Genomic DNA, 27,196 nt, shown 5'->3' with positions numbered 1-27,196 from the left:
TGCCAAGATCCCCATCCCCTTGTTTCCCTATTGATTCTTGTTTAGTTGTGCTTACCAGTAGGACTTATTGTGTTTATTTCTCTACTTTAGCTGTCTTAAATGCATGATTAATCAGAATTCAAGTGCTGCAAATTCCTTTCTTTACTATCTGTCAAGAATAGGTGTCTAATTCTAAGAGTCTAGTAGCCCACTTTGTAGGTCCCCTAGTTTCTAGGGTTTCTCCTACATCAGGCTCTCATAGAGCATGTCTAGATTTTGTGCAACTCTCAATTCAGTTCTAATATAATTATTCTTACTTTGTCCCTCTTGGGCTGCACATCCTCCTCAGTGTCCTCATCTCTGTTACACCCATGTTATCTATATTACTCTTCTTAACTGCAAAACATTCTGCGCCATATGTCATAGCTGGTCTTATTACTATTACAAAGAATTTCCCCTTGAGCCTAATAAGTGTGCATGCGTTTCTTTCTTTTCTTTTTTTTTTTTGGGGGGGGGGGGGTGTGGGTGTAAAAGGAAATTGATTCATTCAACAGAGAAAGTGACCTAGCTCCAAAAGCACAAAAACTCTTGGAGCCAGCTAAGCATGCAATTATCACATAACACACTTGAATTACTTCTTGACTCCATCCAACCGACTTTAATTTTGTGGGAAACATCATCCTCTATATCAGCCTCTTTGTCCATGGTTAGCTGCAAGTTCCTAAAGTATTCACTTTGTGGTAGTTCTCATTCCTCAAGTTTCACAACTTCATCACTTCTTCTGGTTTCAATGAAATTACGGATCAGCAGAACTCCTTCCATTTTTAAATAGAAACTTCTACGACACAAAAGGGAATAAAATTAAGACAATAGTTTAAAACACCATAGAACACCTTTATCTGTGTGCACCTGAATAGGTAGTCTTTCCAACATACATTCTATTCAAGAGACAAGACAAAGTAGTTCAGAAATTGAACCTGAACTCGCTTTTAGCTTAAACAAGAAAACATAATGGACCTACGGCACATTGAACCGTTCAAAGCCAGAGCTGGGTCTTTCTAGGCCTGATTTTTCTTGGACTTCATATGCAGGTAAGTCTTCAGTCCTGCATCACTGGGAACATAAGCCCAAAATAATTAACACTGCTACTCCATTCTTGTACAACATTTTGTGGAAACGTCAACAGCAGCATCCAGTTCAGTGAGTTTCCAATTCATCTCCATAGTCCATACTACTGAGTGCCAAAGTAAGACTTTTAAACTGTTTGATAGAATCAGTTCTGTTTGAAGAACAGAAACTGTTGAAAAACAGGAGCAGACACCAATAGCCTAAATGCTTGATATGGACCATAAAGTTTCACATGTTGCATATCTGGAAAATATCACCCTTGGGTGGCAGTTCTGTACAATACAATTGGACAGTAGACAATAACAGAAAATATGCAAAAGGTCAGGTAATGACACTAACCACCATGCTCCTGTTCCACCTGTTTAATGAGTTTCTACATCCATCACGTTATAATATGTGGACTTATTGCTTTTCTCCCTGTTTGTGAACTGATAGCAAATGAAAATCACATTTGAATATTTTTTGTAATTAGCCTAATGGTAAGCATTTTGATGTTTGTGAAAATGCAAAAGGTGAAACAATGAAAACTGGGTATTTTAAGGACTTCTTACCTCCTACTCAAAATTAAAACCCAAAAATAACCTTAAGCCTCTAGATATATATTGACTAATCATATTTTCCTGAGATAGATGAAGGTAAAGTGAAAATATCTAATAGGCCTTTCAGTTGAATATAGAGTTCTAATGCTTACCTTTTTTATTGCCATCCATGCTTGTGACCATCGCTGCTCGCCTTCATCACCAGGCCAGGGAATCTTGGAACTTTGCATCTTGTTCTTCAACTCTTGCACCTAACAGCATCTCCCTTCCATCAGGGCTGATGATAATGATAACAATAACAATAATATTTATATGCATAAATTGCTACTCCACAATTCATGATAATCAGCATATCTTAGTGCGTGATCAGCTGAATCAGCCACTCTGTCAAATTTCACACCCACATCAACCACATGCCACGGCATGCAGTGGCATGCGTAAACCCATGTATGTTCATGAATATCTATGGTACTCCAAGCAGTACCGACATCAGGGAACTGGTGACTCAAGGCAGTGTAAGGGAAACTAGACAACAAGACATTGCTCAGCACCCTCTAACCATATGTAATATAGAAAATATAATTTTACATGTCTTATTTGAAAATAAAAGCCGTATCGATGCGTAAATTTCATCTACCCTGGGACTTTTGGAGTCAAAGATTCTTGTTTGAGGTGAGGATTCAACAAATTAACAAATAGTGTTCCCGCACATGCCCTAACCCCTCCCGCTTCCTTTTCCTTTTTGAAGTAACCCCATCTTTAGCAATGATAGGTCTCAACAAATAAGATTTTTGGTATCTCCCCTGGTGACCGCTGTTTTGCCCCCTTTTTATGAGGGAAACTGTATCTGAAAATGCATTTTTTGATAAACAATGTATTTTATTAAAAAAAAATAATCATCGAAGTTTTCAGCTGTCAACCCATTTTTCAAGGAGCTATCTCAAGAAGTTACAAATAGGTAACCAAAAGTAATGTCAAAAGAAGGGTAGTCTTATTATGCTTACAGGTGACCGGGTTATCAATATCACTAACAAAAAGAAGGGATTAGCTTGGTTCATGTGGACCATGCCCATTGCCCAGGAACATAAAAATAAATCGATGAATGTGTCTTCAGGACTCCAGACCAGGTAATGAAGAAGTACCAGCAGATGAGACTTACAGGCTAGGCACCAAAGGAAGAAGCAGTAAATGCCAACTACGTATATTTTTTTTCTGTATAACTTAAAACTGTAAAAGCATGAGATATAAATGACAATAGCAGCTATCTATATAAATTGACTCTTCTTTTCCCCATAGGTGGTGGAGAGGTGAGGGAATGCATTTAGTTTCCCTTCGGCGAATTAGTGGAGCAGACCTAACAGATTTCTCAAACTTCAGCATGTGGCATGTAAGAAAGTCGAAAAGGCACATTTTGACTTAGCTCAGCTGAGTACAGCCCTCAAGATTAAATTATGATTTTATCCTAGAAAATCCACTAATAAGAGTAAAACAGCACTTAAAGTTGCAAATCTAACATTCAAAAGAAAAAGAAAATTATTTTCAAGATTAGCAGATACAGTTCTCAATTCCACAAATCAAGATTTGGAGTTCAATGTTCCTCAGAAGTTGATTGGTATAGCTTGAAGCAATTAGAAATTTGTTTTCTAAATGAGTTCAGTTCATAAAAAAGTGTCTAATGATATGTATAACTAATTAAAATAATATGAATTTTAGAGAGCTCTAGTGGGTTCTCAGATTTAATTAAAGCCCACTAACCTGACAAGGACACGATAATCTGACACACCAAATGAAACTGGGTTGCGACTATCTTCTCGTGCAAATGGACTGGGACTCTTAAAGGGAGAAATCAGGCTAGCACACTGGCCTACTGAAGTCTGCAGGCATACTTCCTCTGTCAAGTTTTATAGTTCCTAAAGCTGGTTTGGACAATTTATATTTTTATTACCTGGCTTCAGTACAAATTATGCTAATTTGGACTGTGTTAAGTAGTGGGCTTCTGTTAAGATATTTAAAAACTCTCTCTTTTCATTCCTATCATATTAAGCTACAAGCTCAATAAATATATTTTCATTCTTACTAGTAGGAAATGATAGGCCCCTAGTATCGTGGGTCTAAAATCGCAAAAATAGAAAGAGAAGCAAGGGATTGTATAAGAAGAGATAAAAAGAAGGAATAAGATCTGTAACAGACATTGCTGTCCTGAAATGGAAATAACTGAATTAGAAAGTGTTGAGAAATATGAAATTGGTAGAATGGCTTATCAATCCATGATCTCAAGCCCTCTATTTATAATTAAGCGGAAAGTAGACTATTACAATGAATAGAATTTTACATGAATACAAACGCTAATTTAACTCATATACTAACTCTAATTGTACTCCTAATAGAATCCAACACTCCCCCTCAAGTTGAGGCATAGATATTAGTCATGCCTAACTTGCCTATAATAGGAAGGAAATCTCTTTCTTTCAAACCTTTAGTGAAAACATCTGCTATTTGGTCTCCAGATCTTACAAAAGGCATGCAGATAAGCCCTTGTTCCAACTTTCCTTTGACAAAAAACCTGTCAATTTCAATGTGCTTAGTTCGATCATGTTGTACCGGATTATTAGCAATACTAATAGCAACCTTGTTGTCACAATATAACATCATAGGGTTTGGAACTTGGACTCTAATATCTTGCAGCAAACTCCACCATAGTAGCTCACAAACTCCACAAACCATAGCTCTATATTTAGCTTCGGTACTAGATAAAGCTACCACATTCTGTTTCTTACTTCTCCAAGTAACTAGATTACCTCCAACAAAGGTACAGTAACCTGAAATTGACTTCCTGTTTGGAGATCTAGCCCAATCTGCATCAGTATATGCTTCTACTTTTAGATTATCAGTGGGTGACAAAAGTATTCCTTTTCCAGGAGTTCCTTTCAAATACTGTAGTATTCTGATAACAGCCTTCATATGAGCTAAATATGGATCATGCATGAATTGACTCACTATACCTACAGCATAAGCGATGTCTGGCTTGGGGTGGAACAAGTAAATAAGCTTCCCTACTAGCCTTTGGTATCTTCCTTTGTCCACTGGTTCCCCTTCTTTTTCTTTAAGTTTAGCTCCAGCTTCAATAAGGGTATCAACTGCTTTACACCCCAACATTCCCACTTCTGATAATAGATCTAGGACATACTTTCTTTGGGATAGGAATATACCTTTCTTTGATCGAGCCACCTCAATCCCTAAGAAATACTGTAACTTCCCTAAATCTTTAATTTCAAACTCTTTGCCAAGAAAGTCCTTCAACTTTTGAATTTCTTCACCATCATTCCTTGTGATGACAATATCGTCTACATAGACAATGAGAAGTGTGATGTTAGTACCTGACTTCTTGACAAATAGTTTATGATCAGCATTGCTTTGCTTGTACCCAATAGAAGTCATTGCCTTCAGGAGGCGTCCAAACCAGCATCTAGGAGACTGTTTTAACCCATAAATTGACCTCTTCAACCGACAAACTTTCCCTGCAGTATTGTCGTTGGAGAAACCATGTGGGATTTCCATATAGACCTTTTCTGCTAACTCCCCATGTAAGAAGGCATTCTTTACGTCTAGTTGGTGCAAGTTCCAGTCTTTATTCACAGCTATAGACAACAGAACTCTGACAGTGTTTAGTTTCGCAACAGGGCAAAGGTCTCCTGATAATCAATCCCATAGGTCTGGGTAAACCCCTTTGCAACTAGTCTAGCTTTTAACTTGTTGACTGATCCATCCATATTTTGTTTAACCACAAATACCCATTTGCAGCCCACTGGTTCTTTTCCTGAAGGAAGTGTAACCAGCTCCTAAGTGTCATATTTCTTCATTGCTTGCATTTCCTCTACTATAGTTGCCTTCCATCTCTTATCAGCATAGGCTTCCTGCCAACTTTTAGGAACAGATACAGATGACAGAGATGATATAAAAGCACGATAGGAGACAAACAAAGAGTTATAAGAAACATAATTAGCTATGGGATGTTGAGTACAAGATCTGACCCCTTTTTTAACAGCAATAGGAAGATCAGAAGAAGATCCCTTAAGGGGAACAGTATAATTTGATTTTGGAGCAGGAGACTGAAGTGGTAACGTATCACCTTTCTCCCCACCTGCTTTAGCCGATTGTATTTCTTCCTTTGGTAAGTCTGTACCTCCTTATTCTGGTTAATCTGGTTTTGAAAGACCCCAACAGTGTGTCTCACAGGAGTGGTCTCCCCCTGGCTAGGTTCTTCATATGGTTCATAAATCGAAGGGGGAGGATTAGAGTCCTCAGTTATACTGACCGAAGTTTCCCCCTGGTCAAGAAACTCTTCTGGGACTCTTAAGTTGTGTTGGTGTGTGATAGGAAGATCTAGAGTCGGAAAGAACACCTCTCCTCTAGGACTCTCCCCTTGGAGAGGTGTATAGTAAGGGCAAAACTCATTAAAAATTACATCTATGGATACAATGGTTTTCCTGGAAGGAGGATGATAACATTTGTACTCTTTTTGAGTAGCAGAATACCCCAAAAATATGCAGCGTAGGCCGCGGGGAGCCAGCTTACTTTGGTGGGCTGTGATTCTGGCATAACATACGCATCCAAAAACCTTTGGGGGAATAACAAAAGAACAGGCTCCCTGAAGAATCTCATTAGGACATTTAAAACCAAGTATTCTACTTGGCATCCTATTCATAAGCTAAGAATCAGTGAGTATAGAATCACTCCAGTATTGGTCAGGTACATTCATAGCGATCATAATGGAATGGGCTATCTCTAAGAGATGCCGATTCTTCCTTTCGGCCACCCCATTTTGGGCAACCGTATCAATCAACACAACTGGTCTGATGTATTATCCAGAGTCAGAGAGATATCTTTGAAATTCACCATTAATATACTCTGTGCCATTGTCACTGCGAATGATCTTCACAGTGGCATTGAACTAAGTTTTAATCATATTATGAAAATCACAAAAACATAGGAAAACCTCATTTTTTTGTTTTAAAAGATAAATCCATGTAGAACGAGAATGACAATTAATAAAAGTAACAAAGTACCTATGGCTAGTAATAGACACACGTCGGCAGGAACCCCACACATCAGTATGAATTAGCATAAAAGGAATAGGTTTTCTATTATGAAGAGAAGGTAAATAAGTAGAACGAGTCTGCTTCGCAAAAATGCAGGCTTCACAAAAAAAATTATCCTCATTACAAGAAGAAACCAAATCAGGAAATATTTTCTTAAGAGTTCCTAGAGGGGGGTGACCTAGCCTACGGTGCCACTGATGAAGGTCTGAGATTACCAAATGGACCGGATTAGAAGATGTAGTCAAAGCAGACACAGATTCTCCAATTGGCTCAAGCAAATAAAGTCCATTGTCTAGTTTACCACGTCCAATCTCCTTCCTCGTGACCAGATCCTGGAAGACACAGTAAAATGGGAAAAAAGTCACTTTACAATTCAAGTCATGTGTAAGACTACTGATAGAGAGCAAGTTTGTAGAGAAAGAGGGAACATGTAAAACTTTAGATAAATGAAGTGATAGAGAATGTTGAATGGTCCCTTTTCCAGCAATGGAAGAATAGGAGCCATCAGCAATTCAAACTTTATCCTTTCCAGAAGTTGGAGAATATTGTAAGAAAGAGGTGGATAAACCTGTCATATGATCTATGGCTCCTATATCAATGATCCAAGGAGTAGAAACTGAAGAAGCTTGAAAGCCTGTAAAAGTTTTACCTAAAGTAGCAAGGTAGGAGTTGGTATGGATAGTAGAGGAAGCAGCGGTTTTAGTGCGAACAGACTGTAAAGCTGATTTCTCCATAATAGGAGTATGAAGCATGGCTAATCGACGACTTTCCTCACATTGAACAAGAACATAAGACTATTCTAGTGTAGGAAAGGGAGAACAACTTAAGACTTGCACTCTGATCTGATCGTACTCCACGTTCAAACCTGCCAAGAAGTCATATACTCGAATCTTATCAATGTGCTTCTTATAAGTCGCCATATCATCTAGATTAGTGGGGTGATAATCCCTATAATGATCCAACTCTTGCCAAAGAGATCACAACTCAGTATAATAGTGGGCCACAGTCAGTTCCTTTTGGGTAGTCTCATGAAGCTTCTTTCGTAGCTCATAAACCTGTGCATCATTCCCCAACTGTCCATATGTTTCAGTAGTAGCCTTCCAGATTTGGGCAGTAGTATCAAGTAATAGACATCCACGAGCAATATTTGGAACCATGGAATTCAAGAGAAATGACATAATAAGAGATTCATTTGAGATCCATTTATCCTGTGAAATGCCTGTGGTAGTAGGTTTGATAGTGGTGCCCATAATGTATCCAACAAGTCCTCTTCCAGCAATAGTCAAGTAAGTAGATCGGGACCAAATTAAATAATTTGTCCCATCAAATCTTACCGAAAGAGGATGAAGAGTGTGGTAATGTTCGGAGCCAGTGGAAGTAGGAGTATCATCAATAGTTGTCATGTTGACAAAATTATCTGCAGTTCTTCAATCTTCACCCTTTCAAAGTAACAGAAATGTCGTAGAATGCAATAGCCAAACAACCCAAACAAGTCTCTTTTTTTCTTTTTTTTTTTTCTCTCTCTCTCTAACAGAATAGTAGATTAGAAGAAAGATAAAATAATAAAAATATGGTTCGGCCAAATATGCAATGGTCTGGTTTGGTCTAAATTTGGAGAGAACCAAAATATGGTTTGGTCTAAATTTGGAGAAAACCAAAATAGGCTGTCTGATTTATGTTTACCTAGTTCACCCATCGTCATAGGCTATCTGATTCATTTTCTCTTCTTCTTCCTGAAGTCCCAAAAGCAGGAGAGACGACGAGAACGAAAGCTAAGGGGAAGGCGATGGCGATGGTGGCTTGGTGCAGCAGTTTCTCTTCTACTTTTTTTCTGTTACTGTTCTTCTCAAATTGAGGGGTAGATGCAGCAAGTAGCGATAAGCAGCGGCGATGGTGTTTCTTCTCTTTCTTCTCTTCTGCTTTCCTTTTCTTCTTGGTCTTTCCTAATCGAACCCACTGTAGTGCAGTGGGAACTGAAGAACAGAGAAAAAAGGAGATGGGTTGTGATGGGTTTGCGAGGGTTTGCGATGGGTGCAGTGGAACTGAAGAACCAAACAGAACTGCGAAAAAAAAAGTCGATGGGTTTTTTTAAAAAAATCAGGGAATTACGATGGGTGGCTTCTGGCTCGACAAGAGATGCAGCGGTGATGGTATACTTGCAGCGGTGATGGTTCTTCTATTCTTTTTTCTTTTTTCAAAGATGAAAAAAAAAAGCGATGGCTGCTTGGAGAGACGTCTCGGTAATGGAGGTAGGTTTTTCTCACCGAGAATTTTTTCTCTTTTTCTTCCCTAATCGAACTTAGGCTCTGATGCCATGTTGAGAAATATGAAATTGGTAGAATGGCTTATCGATCCATGATCTCAAGCCCTCTATTTATAATTAAGTGGAAAGAAGACTATTACAAGGAATATAATTTTACATGAATACAAACTCTAATTGTACTCCTAATAGAATCCAACAGAAAGTTTTGGGGTAGGGGGTGATTTGTCAAGAAGGGAATTATTATATAGGGGAAGCATAGCAAGGTAGGTAAATTGATTATTTTTAGGGAAATTGCAAGGTAGACCTTGCAGGAGGAGAGCTGTTCCTCACAGGTAGCTGTCGGAGGAGACTACTACTTCTGAAACTTATCATTTCTATTAGCTACGTTATGCTTATTCTGTTCTGTTCTTGGATAAAGGATTGATAAAGCTATTTATCATTATCTTAAGCTGGTTTCATTCTATGGTTGCTGTCTGTTCACTGAGATTGACTGGGAACTGTAAGTGTGTGGGAGAGGAGCCATTGTTAAACTGGAAACCTTACCAACTGAGGTGGTGCAACAAGCTGCAGAACCGTCTTGCGGATCTGACCGAGTGCGCTAAAGTCTTCTCCTTCCAGCCTTTTATTCAGGGTCTCCAATGTGTCAGCAACTGCCTGCAATAAGGTGATACAGTAATCGATTCTCTTATATAAGCTGAAAAATAAATGAAACATGTGATAAGGCTTCATCAGATTTGGAATGCCATCTATTTTGATGTTTCTTCTAGACTAGTAGCTATTCCCCATCCCCCTGTTGATGATACCCCAAGGAATTGGCTTATTGTTGTCTCCTGGGATCTTCCTTCTTCTTTTCGATCATCTGCTTAAAGACCTTGTAATCTTTCTTTCTCTTTCATATAATTTTTTATTCATCCAAAATAAAAGGCTTCATCAGAACTCAAATGATTATGAACCACATCACCATTTAAGCAGTTCTATTGACTACCCCGAGGACAAGGTGATACAGAACCCCAGTCACAAATATTCTATCAAGTTCACCATAAACCAACCCAGTTCAACAATAGGAAAAATAAGGAAAATAGGAAGGTGATGTCTCATCAATTATCTCAAAGGAGCTAACATTTTGGTTATTAAACAGAACTCTAAAGGAGAGAACTAGTCAATATTAGAAGTTGGACACCTAAGGGATTGGTAGGTTCCCTCCTCCCACGCTTCTAGGAACTGATTAAAATCCAGGACCACCAGTCTAAGCTGGTGTTGGGTGGTTTGGCTCTCTTAAGGGATAACCTTACAATCCTTATGTGAAATTCCATCTGCACTTCTTGTTAGGAAGAAATCTACTTGGCTGCTACAATTCCCACTTTTATAAGTAACTAGTGCTCCTCTATTTCTCAATCGAAGGGTTCACAATGGGAAGAAAATCAAACAACGCTTTTCCTAACTCTGAACCAAAATCAATATCATTCTTAAGATCTGGTTGTCTAAAAACAATTACATATTATAAATAAAAGAAAATCAAAAGACAGATATTTTCACCCTAAAACAGAAATTTAATGGAACTCCACCACTATGCAAAGTGTAAAAGAAAAAAAGAAAAATGGCTAAAAGACTAAGCTAAATAGAGAATACAAAAAGAAACTAATATCCTCCTTTTTATCTGACCAAATTTGGACCTACTTTTCGATGCACTTTCTCAAACTGGTTCAGTCAGGTCCAAGGGAGTGATCCTGCATCACATAGTTTTGTCCACATAAGTCAGATGACATCATTCCTCTTCTAACCTAAACATGGGGCCATTTTAATGTGGAAATGAAGAGGAATCATGCTTATATTTAGTGACAAATGTCATCCAGAAGTGGAAAACAAAGAGTGCTCTTGGCAACACTCCTTGTAAAGAAAACCAGGTCAATGTTTTTTTCCATTGTGAGGTTGCCAAATAATTATGGGGTGGGTTCACTTTTCTGTTTCCCATTAAAATTCAACATCTAGGAGGTTATAACCATCAACCCGAGCAGAAAATGAGTGTTTTCAGTATCTTGCATAACTCTTATAATTAAACATCCTAAGATATTGTTATTCAATGAGATCATGTGTGGCCTACATTCTACCTGACCCACATCCACAACAGAAGCCTTTATCAAATGAAAGGCAGAAGATATGGCTGATCTTGGAGGAATAGAACACACATAGTATGTAGACTGGTGACATAAGAAACTGATCATGACTACATGAGTACACAAGGAAGGTTAGACCAGATAACACAAACCTGGTTTGAACTATGCGAGAGAACCTTCTCAAAAACACCAAATGGTAGGGCCACTGATGTTGGGATTCCTACCCACGATGGTGCTTTCTCTTTCAGGTGTGCAATATTACGTGATTTAGCTCCAACCTGCAACATATAAGGGCCTATAAAGGTTAGCCAAGTTCAAATGAAAATTTAAATTATAATACCATGTCTTGTTCCATAGTCAGAATTCCATATTTTCAGCAAACTCTGAGCTACTTGCTTATCACAGCAAGGCAAGGAAAAATAAGTCAAACCCTAAGATGAAACTACACCTCAAAATAAATAAAGAATAAAGGAAATAACACCTTAAGCAAGGGAATAAATTCTATTTGAAAGCCTAACCATTTCTCCTGTGAACTCTTCAGATGATATAGCATATCTACCACAGAAGTGCTTTCTGACCAAAGTAGGAGAAGGAGAATGGTCACATCCCTTTGAGCTTGGCAACCTTTTCTCTGACAATTCACTGTCCCTGACTTCACTGCAATTTACAGAAAATGCACAATAATTTAATTTTCAGTTCAAATAGTTGAAACAAAAGAAATTTACAGAAGATTTCAAAATCAGTACAGAACAGGAAAGAGAAAAGAAAAGGAAAATGTTGAGCTAAAAAGCTCATTTAATGAGATGATAGGCAGAGAGGACTATGTTTTCTGCAAATCAAAGAATACAAGAACAACAAATCAGCTTTATCAAATCAAAACAGAGAAGGGAAAACTGCAGAATGGAAGAAGAGAAATGGAATATGGGAACATAAGAAGGAAAAAGAAGAAAAAGAAAAAGATTGACTAAAGATGAGAGAGTAAGAGGAAGTAGCCATAGTCCATCAACTCAGGAGAATCTCAGATAAAAAGAGCCTGGTACATGGATCCTTGATCTCCAACAGGCTCTATCCAAGGTCTATCCAGTTTGCATCAGTGTATGCTTCTACTTTTAGATTATCAGTGGGTGACAAAAGTATTCCTTTTCCAGGAGTTCCCTTCAAATACTGTAGTATTCGATAACGCCTTCATATGGCTAAATATGGTCTGCTGATTGCTCACTATACCTCGCTAGCATGTCCCCGGTGTGGCGTGTAAGCTTCCTACCGCCTTTGGTATCTTCCTTTGTCCATTGGTTCTCCCTCTTTTTCTTTAAGTTTAGCTCCGGCTTCATGGGGTATCACTACTTTACCCCCAACATTCCCACTTCGATATAGATCTAGGACATACTTTCTTTGGGATGGTATACCTTTATTTGATCGAGCCACCTCATCCCTAGATCTTGTAACTTCCCTAGATCTTTAATTTCAAGCTCTTTGCCAAGTAGTCCTTCATTTTGAATTTCTTCACCATCATTCCCTGTGATGACAATTCGTCTACATAGCAATGAGGTGTGATGTTGTACTTGACTTCTTGCATGTGTATGATCGGCTTGCTTTGCTTGTCCCAATGGTCATTGCCTTGGCGTCCAACCGCATCTGGGACTTTTTACCCATATATTGACCTCTTCACCGACTTTCCTCGATTGTCATCGGAAAAACCATGTGGATTTCCATATAGACCTCTTCTAACTCCCCATGTAAGAAGGCATTCTTTACGTCTAGTTGGTGCAGTTCCAGTTTTGTTCACCTACCCGAACTCCGCGTATTTATTTCCAACAAAGGTCTCCCTGATAATCAATCCCATAGGTCCAGGTAAACCCCTTTGCAACTAGTCTAGCTTTCAACTTGTTGACTGATCCATCCATATTTGTTTAACCACAAATACCCATTTTAGCCCACTTTTTTTTTTTCGGAGGAAGTGTAACCAGCTCCCAAGTGTCATTTTTCTTCATTGCCTCATTTCCTCTACCATAGCTTCCTTCCATCTCTTATCAAGATGGCTTCCCCAACTTTTAGAGCAGATCATATGAGAGAGGATATAAAGCACGTAGAGTCGACAAAGAGTTATAAAAAACATATTTAGCTATGGATGTTGAGTACAAATCCCCCCTTTTCTAACAATAGGAAGATCAAGAAGATACCTCTAGAATCATTCGACCCAAGTGGTAACTATCCCCTTTCTCCACCGCTTTGCCGGTTGTATTTCTTCCTCCGATAAGTCCGCACCTCTTTATTTTGGTCAATCGTTTTGAAAGACCCCAACGGTTGTCTCACGAGTGGTCTCCCCTTGGCTAGGTTCTTCACGTGGTTCGAATTGAAGGGGAGATTAAGTCCTTAGTATCTTCAAGTCTCCCCCGTCGGAAACTCTTCGGGACTCTTAAGTTGTGTTGGTGTGTGAAAGGAAGATCTAGAGTCGGAAAGAACACCTCTCCTCTAGGACTCTCCCCCTGAGAGGTGTATAGTAAGGCAAAACTCGTGAAAAGTACATCCATAGATATAATGTTTTCTTGGAGGGAGGATGATAACATTTTACCCTTTCGAGTCAATACCCCAAATATGCGCATAGGCTCGAGCCAACTTACTCCTGTGTGATTCCATAACCCGCATCCAAAACCTTTGGGGAAATAACAAAAGAGGCTCCTTAAAGAATCTCATTAGGACATTTAAAACCAAGTATCCTCTCGGGCATCCTATTCATAAGGTAAAAGCTAAATAGCATCACTCCGTCTTCGGTCGGTACATTCATGCAATCATAATAAACGGGCTATCTCTAGAGATGCCATTCTTCCTTTCGCCACCCCATTTTGGGCAGCCGTATCAACCAACCATGGTGGGAGATCTCGCGAGATCTCGCCAGATCTCGCAGATCTCGCCAGATCTCGCAATATCTCGTTTTTCCACCTTGCGAGGCAGATAGAGTCAATCTGCATTGGGATATCTCGCTCAGATCTCACCATATCTCGCTATATCTCGCCATATCTCGCCATATCTCGCCATATCTCGCCTACCGGATCTCGCTTGAACTCTCAATTTTTGCCTTTTTTTGGTGGATTTTGGCTGAATTTTCACTTCAACTACTCTTAACACATCTACAACAAGGAAGATCAATCATTCTCTACTTGTCCGATGAATTTATGATTTAATGACTTATATAAACTTCTAATGGTTGTATAATTATTTTATTCTTGAAAATTGAGATTATGATACTCATATGGATGGAATTTTGATAACATTGAAGTTAGTTGATGCATTTGATATACTTGCTTTTCATTAATATGCTTTAAAGGTTCTATATTACATGTTGTATAACATTGCATTCCATAATCCTACTACATTTCGGTTTCACACTATGGGTAGACTTAGAAATCATACATAGGGTTGTTTATACAAATCCAAGGCCACCAACGTGTTCAGGCCTTAATTAAGCTAAATACCAAGTTTCACCCAATTGGGACCCTAAAACCCACCGAGATGGGCCACCGAGTTGACGCAAAAAATTGTATATCTCGACCGAGATCTCACCGAGATGGTCGAGATCTCTCTTTTCAAGGTGGCGAGATCTCTCTCAGGCGAGATCTTCTACCATAACGCAACTAGTCCGATGTATTATGCCAGAGTCAGAGAGATATCTTTGAAATTCACCATCAATATACTCTGTGCCATTGTCACTGCGAAGGATCTTCACAGTGGCATTGAACTAAGTTTTAATCATATTATGAAAATCACAAAACATTGGAAAACTTCATTTTTTTGTTTTAAAAGATAAATCCATGTAGAGCAAGTACAATCAATAAAGTAACAAAGTACCTATGGCTGATAGACACACGTCGGCGGCCCCACACATCGGTATGAATTAACATAAAGGAATATTTTTTCTATTATGAAGATAAGGTAAATAAGTAGAGCAGTCCCCAATGCGCTTAAATCATCCTCATTACGAGAACTAAATCAATATTTTCTTGAGTTCCTAGGGGTGACCTAGCCTACTGCCCCATAAGGTCCATATTACCGAATGGACTCATTAAGATGTATCCGTAATCCTTCATCGCTCGCAAATAAGTCCTTGTCTATTTCCACTCCAATCTCCTTCCCCTTACGATCCTAAGACACAATAGATGGGAAAATGTCACTTTACAATTTAAGTCATTGTAACTCATGAACAAGTTAGTAAAAAGGGAACATTAAAACTTTGACAAGACTGGAGAATGTTATGTCCCTTTTCCATAGAATACCATCGCTTCAACTTTATCCTTTCCGTTAATATTGTAAGAGGATAACTCCATATGATCTATGCTCCTGTATCAATAATCCGTAGTAAAACTTAGCTTGTAAATTTTACCCGTACGTAGAGTTTTTGATTAGTAACTGGTAGGCTTCCCAGTTCATCTCCGTTAACTCCTCCTCCTGAGAGACCAACATCTCGGTCTTAGCCTCTCTATCTTTCTTTTCCTTTTTTTGTGCTCTTTTTTCTCAAAATCCAGCTTCCCTGGAGTTTCCAACAATTTTCCTTAGTATATAGGGTTTTGACTCTCACCTTACAATCTCCTTGCCGATCTTTTCCTCTCCTGGTTTCTCCAAATAGTATCATGCTAATCCACTTTCCTCACACTAACGAGCTCTTTCTTTAGGGAGCACTTAGACTTGTACTCGATCCATCGTACTCCACTTCAAACCTGCCCGAAGTCATATCTCAATCTTATCAATTGCTTCTTATAAGTCCCACATCATCCGGATTAGTGGTGATATCCCCATAATGATCCAACTCTTGCCAAGAGATCCACTCAACATAATGTGGCCCAGTTCCTTTTGGTAGTCTCTCTTCTTTCTAGCTCATAAACCTGCATCATTCCCCATCCATATGTTTCTAGTAGCCTTCTTTGGGCCTTCTTGTTCCCCTATTTGATCATGGAATTCAAGATGACATAATAAAGATCTTCAATCCATTTTCCCTGGAACGCCTTGTGTAGGTTTATATTCCTATGTATCCAACAAGTCCTCTTCCCCATAGTTAGTCTCGTACCAAATCATAATTTGTCCCATCAATCTTCCAGGGATGAAAATTTGGGTAATGTTCCTCTGTACCATCTATTGCCATTTGAAAATTTCTCTTCTTTCCCTTGTAACTAACTCCCATCTAGCCACATGATATGATCAAATCTCCTTTTTCCTCTTCTTCTTCTTCTTCTTCTTCTTCTTCTTTTTTTTTTTTTTTTTTTTTAACCAAAAATTCTTCCATCTAATCCGAGACATTCTTTCTTTTTGGACAATGAACCAAGAATTGACCAAACAATAACTAAAACCAAATCATTACCCAAAACCACCAATACATCATATCTTCTTCCCACCCGAAATCAGATTTTTTCCTTAGTATCCCTCTCTGGTGGCTTCTCTTCTTCTTTCCTTTTCTTCTTGTCTCCCCCGTGTTCTTTCCTATCCCCTTTCTCTTCTTTTTTCTTCCCCCTTTTTCTTCTTCTCTTCTTCTTTCCCTTTTTTTCTTCTCCGGTCTTCAGGTGGAACTGAAAAATAGTGCAGCGGTGCGGTGCGATGGGTTTGAAAAGGGAAAAATTTCTGCCAAACGATGGTTGCGAATTGGGTTGTTGAAGAACAAGAAAAACTGCGAAGGGTTTTGGAGAAAAAATCTCTGTGGGTTTATAGGTTTGAAGACACAGAAAAAAATAGAAGAACATACTAATCGAACTTAGGCTCTGATGCCATGTTGAAAGAAACGATTGTAGTAGAATGGCTTATTGATCCATGATCTCAAGCCCTTTATTTATAATTAAGTGGAAAGTAGAATATTACAAGGAATAGAATTCTATATGAATACAAACTCTAACTTAACTCCTATACAAACTCTTATTAGACTCCTAATAGAATCCAACAATATACTTCCAACTTTGTCTACTAATCCTAAAGTCTCTCATTTCCAAGGTTGGTCTCCATAGCTTTAACTTTGTGTTAGTCCTTTGGTTCTTGTCTCATCCACAAAACAATCTCATCAATGAGAAGCCTACACCATGGAAACTTGTCCTGAATGCTCTTGGTTTTAGATCGCCATAATAAGTGCAAACAAATAAGGGCTTCATGCTGATCCCTGATGTAACCCACAATAATTGGGAATTCCTTGCCTTCACCCCCCACAAATCTCACCCCCATCACCAAATTCCTCATAGATATCGTTAATTGCATCTGCATATGTACTTGACACCCCTCTCTTCTCTAGAACATGACGGATTCATCTTTGGGGACTCTATCATATGCTTTTCTAGGTCAATAAAGACCATGTGAAGATCCTTCTTGCCATCTCTATATCTTTCATGAAGCCTCCTCACCGGATAGATAGCTTTTGTCATGAATATTCTGGGCATGAAGTCAAATAGGTTAACAGAGATGTTGAGTCTCTGCTCTCTTCAATAATTTTTCCCCAAATTTTCATAGTTTGACTCATTAGCTTTATGCTTCTAAAACTATTGCGAATTTAGATATCCCCTTATTTTTGTACATTGGGATTTGGGACTAGAATGCTACTCTTCCATTTATCTAGAATCTTCCTTGTATTGATAGACAAGCAAATTGGTTAACCAATAAAACCCTAGCCCCCCTTGGGATTTTCAAACTTCTATTCGTATCTCATATGGAACTGGTCTTGCCTGCTTTCATCTTTCACAAGGCTTCTTTGACTTCTGTCAATCTAACTTTTTGAACATATCTATGGTGTTTAGTGTTTTGCTGAATAAAACACTTGTTCAGGTCTTTTAAACTCCACCCACCTCCACTAGGGAGGCCACAAACATACTCATCTGATCTGCAAATCAAAGAACACAGACCAGAAATCCCAGTGACAGATTTTTAAAAGTTAAATGAACAGTGTACTGTACCTATAAAATATATCTGATGAAGTAGGCTCTAAATGTAGCAACTTCCCTTCATTCCCTCGGAGGTCAGACAGGATGTCAGGGTCAAAACATGTAGCAAAACAAACCTGTCAGAATAAACATCAAACTCAAACATCATGGCATACTATCCATCATCCGTTAATAGTTAAGCATCAGCGAAGAAATTTCAACACTGCCAATAGAACCAGCCAATTACTTTGCTGTTTCTTGCTCGAACAGAAACATGAGCTAAGACATCTGGCATGTCAGGTGTCAGCACAGCAACAGTGCCAGCAGGAATTTCTTCCTCTCCTTTCACAGTCTTTGCTACTAATATTGTTGGTCGCCCATAAGATTCATTCTGGACAGAAAGTAATTCATCCACAACCACAACATGTCCCACAGTCTCAATTGGGCTGATAACCTGCCAACTGTTACTCGTACACAGTGTTGCATCAGAGCATGACAGTATAATATAATATGAAGCACAAATGACAATCCTTAAAATTCAGATATCAGAATAAGCCAAAATAATTGTCAAACAACCCAACAACAGTCTCAGAATGTGTGAATTCTTAAGTTTCTTTAAGTCTCTAACTAGCACTCTCAACTATATAGTGTATAAACAATATATACAAATATCAACCAACCTTCCCAGATTAGCTGACTTCCGAAGAAAAGGATCCAGTCGATTAAGAAGAGAGGACAAGGAAGCAGCTGATCCAGCACGAGTGATTTCTTCAGTAAATATGTTGACCTGCATGAGGCACATATAAGTGCAGTACCCTGGGTAGACCCATGTGCTGGGCACTACAAAAGTGTATGTTTGTACTGTCAAAATCAACAACGTACAGCCCATTGATCAACTCCTAGCAATGATCCAAGGTACTCAGCAGATGGTTGCAGAAGTCGCTCATATTGTTCTGCTTTGCATGCAAGAGCAAGCCGACTCCTGTCAAGATATGACTTTGCATATAATGCCCAGTCATCATCTCCAGCCCTGAACATTTTCAGCACATGATTCCATCCCTTGTAAAAGATAAAAACAACAGCAGTATAAGATTCAAAACAAAAACAGGTAATACATGTCCTTGTACCAAAACAGCAAAAAGAAACTGAGACCTTCATAAACCATGGATTAGACACAAGATAACAAGCAAACAAAACTTTTTTCCTGCTTTACTGGAATCATCATGTCCTTTATCATACCGACATTACTTGTCCACTCACCCATCAAATTAAATACAGGTAACAGTAGATATTAAAAAGGGTAATAACTACATTAAGACAGGATGAGTTGGGAAGAGGAAAGACTACTTAAAGGAGCTTGATCTGCAAAATCAGCTTATACCATGCAACAATTCACATTTAAAAAAAAAAATTGGGAAAGAAACGTATTTATTGAAAGCACAACGCTGAGGCGGGGGAGCAAAGCTCAACCAACAAGGGATTGGAATTAGGCAAAGCAATAGAGTCCATACAACAACAACAATGACAACAACAATAACAAGCCTTGTCTCAACCAAATCGAACCCAAAAGAAATTTAAAACAATAACAACTTACATAAGGGGATCATTAGTTGAAACTTAAATTAGTAGGCGTAATTCAATGGCGACCACAGCCAGATCAAATATACCAGAGGTCCATGTTTATTCAGCTTCAAAATGAAGTTGTTCAGACAATGCATACAAATGAAGAATTAGAAAATTCGTTTTTGATTCTCAAATGCTTGAGATGACAGTAAGCTTTTTTTTTTTTTTTGGGATGAATAAACAATGTATTAACGAGAAAGGAACATACAAGAATGGTCTTTAGGAGAAGACTGGAGAGAAAGGTTAAGGCCCCAGGATACAACAATAAGCCTGTTCCTTGGGATATCATCAATCAGGTGATGGGGAGAGGCATCAAGCCTAGAAGAAACATAAAAATAGATGACATTCCAAATCATATCTTCTGAGAGTGATTTGGAAGTTCATCTCCGAAGGTTACACTCCCACCAAAGATGATGGACAGAGGCACAAAACACGAGCTTACCAACCCGATCACAAATAGTAGAACTTGGGAAGTTTCTCAGAATCCAAAACCACTCACTAGCAAAGCCAAATGATTGCCTCACTAGTAAGCTAATTAGTTATGTTGTGACAAAGTTACAAAAGCTTTAGAAGTATAATTTTAATCTTTTATTTTTAATTGTCACAATAAAAGACTTCCCTTTCAGACAAGGTCCCCAAGGATAACTTGGAGTTCCTAATGATGGCTATGCAATTACAATAATTGAATTGAGCCAGTGTTACCTGTAAACAGTAGATTAAATCCCTGTTATTATCTGTTGATAGAGCAAGATTTTCAAGTACCAAAGTGACGAAATCCATAATTTTCTGCAAGAGAGATGGCCAGATAAGATTTAGATTTTTACATTAAAGCATATACAGCATTCTGCCACGAACCAAATAGAGAATTAAGACACCAGTAAGAGAACGGAAAGAGAGACAAATAGTGAAAAAATATGGGCTAAGGAAAACACATGCATGTGCCATAAACAGGACTTACCTGAGGTCCATTATCATTTAGTTCCTCATATTCCCTCTCAATGGCTGTTCTAACCATAGAATCAAGAGAAATATCCAAAAATAAAAGATCTCTTAGACGGTTGTGGGGTTTACGAAGCAAAGGTCGAAGCTCATTACGTGCCTCAAGCAAACCCTGCATCAGAAAAGTAGATACAGAAAGCAGCAAACTGCAAGAATAAGGTATAAATCCTTAAGTAGAAAAAGAAAGATAAATTCCAGTATCATCATGTGACAAACCTCCAGAAGAGGCTCTACATTCTTATCTTCAACATGGTCCTGAACAAATTGCAGCAATTCCTGTCCAAATATTCATGTAACCATATAGGAGGGTCTCGTTTTCCAACTATGGCATACAAGTATGAAGTAACTAACCCACGAAATGCCAATAGGAAGCCAAAAAAATAATAAAAAATAAAAATAAAAATTTACCGGAAATCCTGATGGCGCGCCCCCCACCGGGTTTATTTGCACCCCAACCATGAAGCCTCGACCCTGAAGTAAAAACTGTATCAGTTACTACAATCACCCAAACGATCTCAGTGATTCCAAAAAATTAATCACATTACCTCTGCCCTGTAACCCATACAATTTCCAATGGCAGCTTCAAGGTCTGCTCCTGAATGAACTGCCTGCAAGATAAATAAACAAAAAACCCATACCACAAGTTAACTCCACAAAACATGGAATTTTTTTTTCTTTTTCTTTTTTTTTTAGGGGGTGGGAATTTTTGAATAATTTCCATATGATGCCAAAGAAATTGTTCAAAACCATCTTTGAAGATCTTGTACTATACCTTAACCATAAACATCATATAGTCACATACCAAAGCATATCATATGGGCCAGCATTTAAGGCACACATTTTTGCAGTTTGCCCCCCGTATTTAAAGTTGAACATCAGACAGTTAAAGCTTTTGATGTGTCAACAACAAAATATTATGCACTCAAAAATGGCTTTTTTTATTTTCTCTACTGATGTATCAGCATAATCTGTGCATTTTTAATCACATTGTAGAACACTTGAAGGTCCAACATTTCCTTTTTCAGAAACATGTTTGATACAATACAACTATGGTAATTCTCCAAGTCATAAGGCATACTTTTCTCATAACTGACGTACAGATTATATCTCAAAACATACCTTTAAGGTTCTCATGTAATTCTGCAAGTCAAGCAAAAGACCATCCGTCTGGTCTCTCCTGAAATTAGGCTCAGAATGTATGGCACGATCATAACTTAGAAGGCGTTCTTTAGTTATCCCATTTGAATTGAGTGTATTCCAGTAAGAACCGATATCCAAGTCATTTTTTATATAATTAATGAGTGCCTACAAGGAAACAGCTTGTGAGACATTTGTAGCAGTAAAACTAATGAAAAGGTCTATCTGAATTAGCTCAGCAAGTACCTGACAAATTATAACATCATCAGGACTTGTATTATTGTGTAACTTCTGATGCCACTCTTCCATCATTCCCCCTTTACAATTATTTTTCCTCTGCAGACAACCAGAATCTTTCCATTTGATTCTAATCAACGCTTCCAGAAACAAGCAAAATTTTGAAAATGAAAGCTGAACCAGAAAAAGAAAAGAAAATAAAGGAGGTAGATCTGGTGCCTACCTGGATGACCAAGATTTCATCCCGGATGCGTTGTCCCACATCGCCTTCACCCCCACGACCTACAGATGTCAGAATCATCCGCAGAATCTCCTGGTATTGGGGGTAACTTCTATATATATTCTGAAGTGAGTCTGCAAACCTATCCTGAGCTCTACTGATCTCTCTGCATAAAAGGGAAGCTTATGTAAGATTAGAAAGCAAGTATGTTTATTATATACCAAAGACGGAAACAAATTAAGAGAAATAAAATATTCGTAGAAAGAGAAAGGACTAAAATATAGACATGTCACTTGCTTGAGTAAATATCTTTAAGAGATATACCTTGGCTTCACATTGTAATTCTTATTCCATATAAGCTGCCTAGTAGCCATAAACCTCATCCAAACAAAAATCCCAGCTAGACCTAATTCTCCAGCATCTTTTGCCCATTCTATCAGATCTGCTGCAATATTAAATCTGTGGCAGCACAAGACATGATTTAGTAAATTCCTGTCTAGCGCTAATTCCAATAGGGATGCCAATGTGATTATTTTGTAAATTCTTTTCCTTTAAAATTTTCAACTTCCTCTTTAGAAGGTATGCAGCATTACCAGAAGAGCTGCTGCTGGTAGAAGAATTAGCTAACACAAATTTTTTTTATTACATAGATATGAGTGGTCTAGCCTTGGAATACTCACCTATGCATAAAAGACCTTTGGGCCTGACTCTCCTTCTCTGCAATTTTGTCCAGCAAGTCCTTTGCAAGGCCTTCACCACTGCTTTCACCCCTCTGTTTAAAATAAAAGAAGATTATGAGATTCATAAAATAGGAGCAATAAAAAATGATAGTTCATCAAATATTAAAAAATGTTCCACATGGAAGATTATACAAAGGATAACCAGCTTAAGTTTCCCAGGTCCAAGGCCAAAATCAATGTAAAAATCAGAACCATCATTCTTTATCCATTTTCTTCCAGATAGAAGGACAAATGGCATCCCCACAAAATTCTGTTCTCCAATATCTATCTCCACGAATTTCACCTGAAAATCAAATATATCAATGTAACCTCAGATAGAAAAGCAAAAGTGGTTTAGTATCAGTACACATAAAACAATCAATGCTCTTGTGGTATACCTGGCAAGGAGGATCATCATAATACTGCTCAACAAACTCTGTTTGACTAGCCTTGTCTAGCAAAACTGAACCATGGGGCAGTATGCTTTGAGGTGGTACCTACAAAATTCCATCCACTTAACTAAATGAATACACAAAATTGAAAAAATAAATTTTAAGATAACAATACCAATCGATTCCAACACAAAATCTGCCTGATGAGTCAATTACTAATAGATGTTGTAATATCTCACCACCCATTCTTGAGGCTTCCTTGATATACCCCAATGAAGTGTAAGTGGCCCTTTAAGATCTGTAGCCAGATAAACCTTTGTCTTACCAAAAGGTTTGGTTACAAGCACCTTGAGAATTTGAATGGAAAGTAAGCAGTCAGGAGGATGTTTAAACGCAATGTCCATTTGATAAGAAAGATGTCAAGGTAACAGACTAACTCACCAGAAGCTCCCCATCACCAAGCTTAAACATTGATTTATTCAGGATGGGACTACCATCTTGCTCTACTTTACCATTTAGGAAAACCTCAACTGCAGTTGGGCCATTTGATGGGATAGAAATCTTTTGTTTTACATATTCAGTATCATATTCATTGAGTAGCCCCATAAAATCTCTTTTCTTGCGCTGAATTCTTTCAACAGTAAAATATCTTTTATTTTGCAGCTGCTTTGAAACTTTAGCTTTGATATCTCCTTTGAAGAGCTCTTTCTGCATTTCATCAAGAGAGGCACCCTTATCTAATTCACCCTGCAGCTCTTTTTTAGCTTCTTCAAATTCTTTCTGGTAATGAAACACAAACCACATCAGCATTGAACATAAGCAAAGACCCATCTTACAAATTACAAGAAAGAAATTGTAAGTAATCCATCAAAAATAAATTAATAATAGTGGAAATGTAATCATATAGAAAACATAACCATATAAAGAGAACTGCAACAAATTGTTTTTAATTAAGGCACAGAAGATTTCAACTTTACAAGTTGTTGATCTGGGGAATAGTTGGGCCTCCCAGCTCTCTTCCATCGTATATAAGCCTGCACTTGTACAAGATCATCGGGTATCATGCTCTCTTTTTCTAGCATAGATGATTCTTTAGCTTTACTGTAGTCATCCCGTTCTGTTAGCTTAGCTTGTTCTTCCTCTGTGGACACTCCCCTGGCTATTTCTTCCAGTAGTCCAATTTGAGATACTTCAGATTCCACCTATAAAACGCATAAAGTTTCTTTGATAAGTATAGTTTCTTTTAGTATTATTTTTCTTTTTTGGTGGGGTGGGGTGGGTTGGGGGGACAAAACTAACTTGCCCATTTAGTTGCAGTTCCCCTTTTGTGATAGATTCAATTCAAAGCAAATTACAGGTAATCAAATCATGTGGAGTAAAAAAATTGCATCTCCTATGTTTATCACTGAGGAGATAAGTGACAGTTCATCTGTGGGAAAGAGCTTTGATGATTAGCTATCAGGTGATCAGGTCTAGTGCTGTAGTTTTACCTTTTTGTAAGATAAAACCTGCATCAAGACAAACCCAATACACAACTTCCATGGAAAACAAGAACATACTGGGTCTACACATGATAACATCAATTGAAACTTATGGATCCCCTGATCCCTGTCAACAGATCAATCACTACTTGAATTTTTCAAAGGTAAAAGATAGAAAATAATCAACAAGCTATGAGTTTTCCAAATAACTTGCTCAATTTTATAAATCTAATATGAAAGGCCAAAGATAAGGCAAAACTGACAAACTGCTAAAGTGAGACAAACTAAAGAGCTATGAAATGCAAGATAATGTAGAACCCGCAAGTATATTTTTCCCTTTATATAACTATTGCTCTTGTTTGTACACCAGGGTGAAGATAGAAGAAATATATAACCTTCTCTTGCTCTGGAGTGCACTTCTGTTTTTCCTGTCTTTCATGTCTCAAAAGCTCTTCAGAAACCAAAACATTCTGGCTAAGATCCTCCTTTAAATGGATACAGAAATTCCCCCCATTATGTTTAAACCTACATAATAAATAACATGATTTTTTCAGTAGGGAAAGACAATAAAATCATCAAAGCAAGTCCCATCAGAATTGAAGAACACTAACCATTTATTCTGTTTCTCATCATATATAAGAAACTCTATGGCGTGTATTTCAGGATCATCAATCTCTATTTCCACGAATGATTCCGAACCAGACTATGAGAAAGCAAATAAGAATAAATAAAAAACCCATTTGCTAATTGAGAACAGAAGGAATGGATATTCATTATACAAGATTCGAAGGGAAAACTTATGTACATTCATCAAGGGAGTTCTGAGAGCCTTGTTCTTGTATATCTTTGTTCCATCAGGTTGACAAGAAGGAAGTATCCATCTCCTGGAAAACCCAATAATAAGAAGGGGGAAGAAAAGAAAGAAAATATAAAATCTTACCAGAAAACTTGGAAAGATACACATTAAGGAAAAATGGAGCTAAGCCAGGTTTTCCCTTGTGGGGTCTGGAGAGGAGACGGAACATTAAAACTTGAGGCCTATCAAGGTACTTACTTTTTTCCATGAAAAATGCCACCCCAGTGAAGAATGAGAGATTCCCTACTACTTTTAACTTGAATATTAATTTTGACACTAGACCCTTGAGTAGAAGTACCAATACTAATCTGCCCATTTACAGGGATAAAGCTTTGTGTCACTAACTTCGTTGAAATAATTTCAAGTTAAATTGAACAATGCAGTAGGATGTTACTACCTGTAATTCAGAATTCTCATCCAGACTGAATTTTCCTGCAGGCTATTCAGGATTTAAAAGAAAAATGTCATCAAACATCTACTGCAAACCATTTCAAATAAAAGATTTGAGGCATCGCTCAGCTATTTCATGTGGAGCCTAGAAGCATCTAAGGGTAGTACGAAGATGTTGAAATTACCTTGAAAGCCGGATCTGCGGCTAAGACAGCCCGTGGAACAACAGCAATCACCCTACGTCTTCCTTTGGTTACTCGTGTTTTAACAAACCTGCACTTTCGTATCTTAAGGGCTATTTCATTTGCCATCAAGGCTTGCAACGGAGCATTTTGGGAAACCCCAGAAGAACTGGTTACACTTGGGTGCTCTAAAAGAGTAGGCAGGCACAAAGATGGCTGAAGCAAGCAATGGCCTGGAACACTGCTCATGTTCTTAGATTAATTGCGGCCGAAATCTGAACGAAGAAAACAAATCAGCGATGGATTTCTTCTAATTGAAAAATTAAGATTCATATATCAACGAAATTCGAGGAACCCCAATCGAATTAAATAATATAGAGAAGGCTGAAATTTCGTTGCTCCAAAGATCTCGGGCAACGAATAAAACTACCTGCTGAGCTCAATAGTGAAAGAACATCGATCTTGGTATAGGTGTTTAAAGCCTCTATTCTGTGTAGGCTCTCTCACAAGGAAGTAACCAGAAAAAACTGATAATGGCGCCTTATCTATTAGATTATAATTTAACCTTCTAATTCAAACGATTTGGCAGTGAATGTATGATAAACAACAAAAACTTGTAGAGGGTGATTTTGTAAAATTTTGTCATTGGTGTTTTTTTTTTTTTTTTTTTTTTTTTTACTAGAAATGTAATGTGGTCCTCAAAAGTCGAACCAAGACCTCTCCACTGAGAAGTATAGATTTTTACCACTCAACCAGCATTAGCAACAAAGGTGCTTTTTATATGTAGGAAATTGGGGATGGGGATGCTACATATGCCACCAGAAGGTTGAATCAACTTGCCTCTCCACTGAAATTTGAGGTTCTCAATTGTTCCACTAACCCTCAAAGATTGTCAATGACCGTTTAACTACAAGCAAAATGAGATAAATGGTTTATCAGTTGGTAAAACCAACA

General features: G+C 38.0%; 1 protein-coding gene across 5 annotated transcripts in view; it reads right to left on the bottom strand.

Annotated features, from left to right (window-relative positions):
- LOC149025362 (alpha-glucan water dikinase, chloroplastic-like) overlaps window positions 1–26,838 on the bottom strand; it is a 37,461-nt gene extending 10,623 nt beyond the window's left edge. Inside the window, exons 1-31 of one of the 5 annotated variants that reach the window (XR_016171724.1) lie at window positions 26,673–26,837; window positions 26,246–26,517; window positions 26,068–26,109; window positions 25,869–25,978; window positions 25,620–25,698; window positions 25,426–25,517; window positions 25,210–25,339; window positions 24,311–24,535; window positions 23,775–24,113; window positions 23,573–23,680; window positions 23,340–23,438; window positions 23,105–23,245; window positions 22,903–22,994; window positions 22,547–22,681; window positions 22,226–22,388; window positions 22,012–22,101; window positions 21,748–21,933; window positions 21,174–21,236; window positions 21,037–21,099; window positions 20,845–20,904; window positions 20,588–20,740; window positions 20,332–20,415; window positions 18,889–19,065; window positions 18,687–18,793; window positions 18,254–18,467; window positions 18,040–18,143; window positions 11,641–11,779; window positions 11,275–11,400; window positions 9,552–9,662; window positions 1,799–1,897; window positions 957–1,092 (exon numbers count right to left, since the gene is read on the bottom strand). Coding sequence is in view for 4 of the 5 variants with exons in the window: in XM_089145584.1 (XP_089001710.1) it covers window positions 1,799–1,897; window positions 9,552–9,662; window positions 11,275–11,400; window positions 11,641–11,779; window positions 18,040–18,143; window positions 18,254–18,467; window positions 18,687–18,793; window positions 18,889–19,065; window positions 20,332–20,415; window positions 20,588–20,740; window positions 20,845–20,904; window positions 21,037–21,099; window positions 21,174–21,236; window positions 21,748–21,933; window positions 22,012–22,101; window positions 22,226–22,388; window positions 22,547–22,681; window positions 22,903–22,994; window positions 23,105–23,245; window positions 23,340–23,438; window positions 23,573–23,680; window positions 23,775–24,113; window positions 24,311–24,535; window positions 25,210–25,339; window positions 25,426–25,517; window positions 25,620–25,698; window positions 25,869–25,978; window positions 26,068–26,109; window positions 26,246–26,491 (3,777 nt within the window). In the remaining variant the exon portion in view is untranslated. Of the gene's footprint in view, window positions 1–956; window positions 1,093–1,798; window positions 1,898–9,551; window positions 9,663–11,274; window positions 11,401–11,640; window positions 11,780–18,039; window positions 18,144–18,253; window positions 18,468–18,686; window positions 18,794–18,888; window positions 19,066–20,331; window positions 20,416–20,587; window positions 20,741–20,844; window positions 20,905–21,036; window positions 21,100–21,173; window positions 21,237–21,747; window positions 21,934–22,011; window positions 22,102–22,225; window positions 22,389–22,546; window positions 22,682–22,902; window positions 22,995–23,104; window positions 23,246–23,339; window positions 23,439–23,572; window positions 23,681–23,774; window positions 24,114–24,310; window positions 24,536–25,209; window positions 25,340–25,425; window positions 25,518–25,619; window positions 25,699–25,868; window positions 25,979–26,067; window positions 26,110–26,245 lie in introns of all 5 variants that reach the window. The other 4 variants (XM_089145584.1, XM_089145586.1, XM_089145585.1 and 1 more) reach the window with 4 other exon arrangements.
- Between the last annotated feature and the right edge of the window lie 358 nt (window positions 26,839–27,196).

This window comes from Hakea prostrata, chromosome 2 (genome assembly GCF_041222555.1).
Source record: "Hakea prostrata isolate BN-2017 chromosome 2, UWA_Hpros_2, whole genome shotgun sequence".
Lineage (NCBI taxonomy): Eukaryota > Viridiplantae > Streptophyta > Magnoliopsida > Proteales > Proteaceae > Hakea > Hakea prostrata.
The sequence above is the reverse complement of the archived record's forward strand: the minus strand, read 5'-3'. Positions and strand labels throughout refer to the sequence as shown.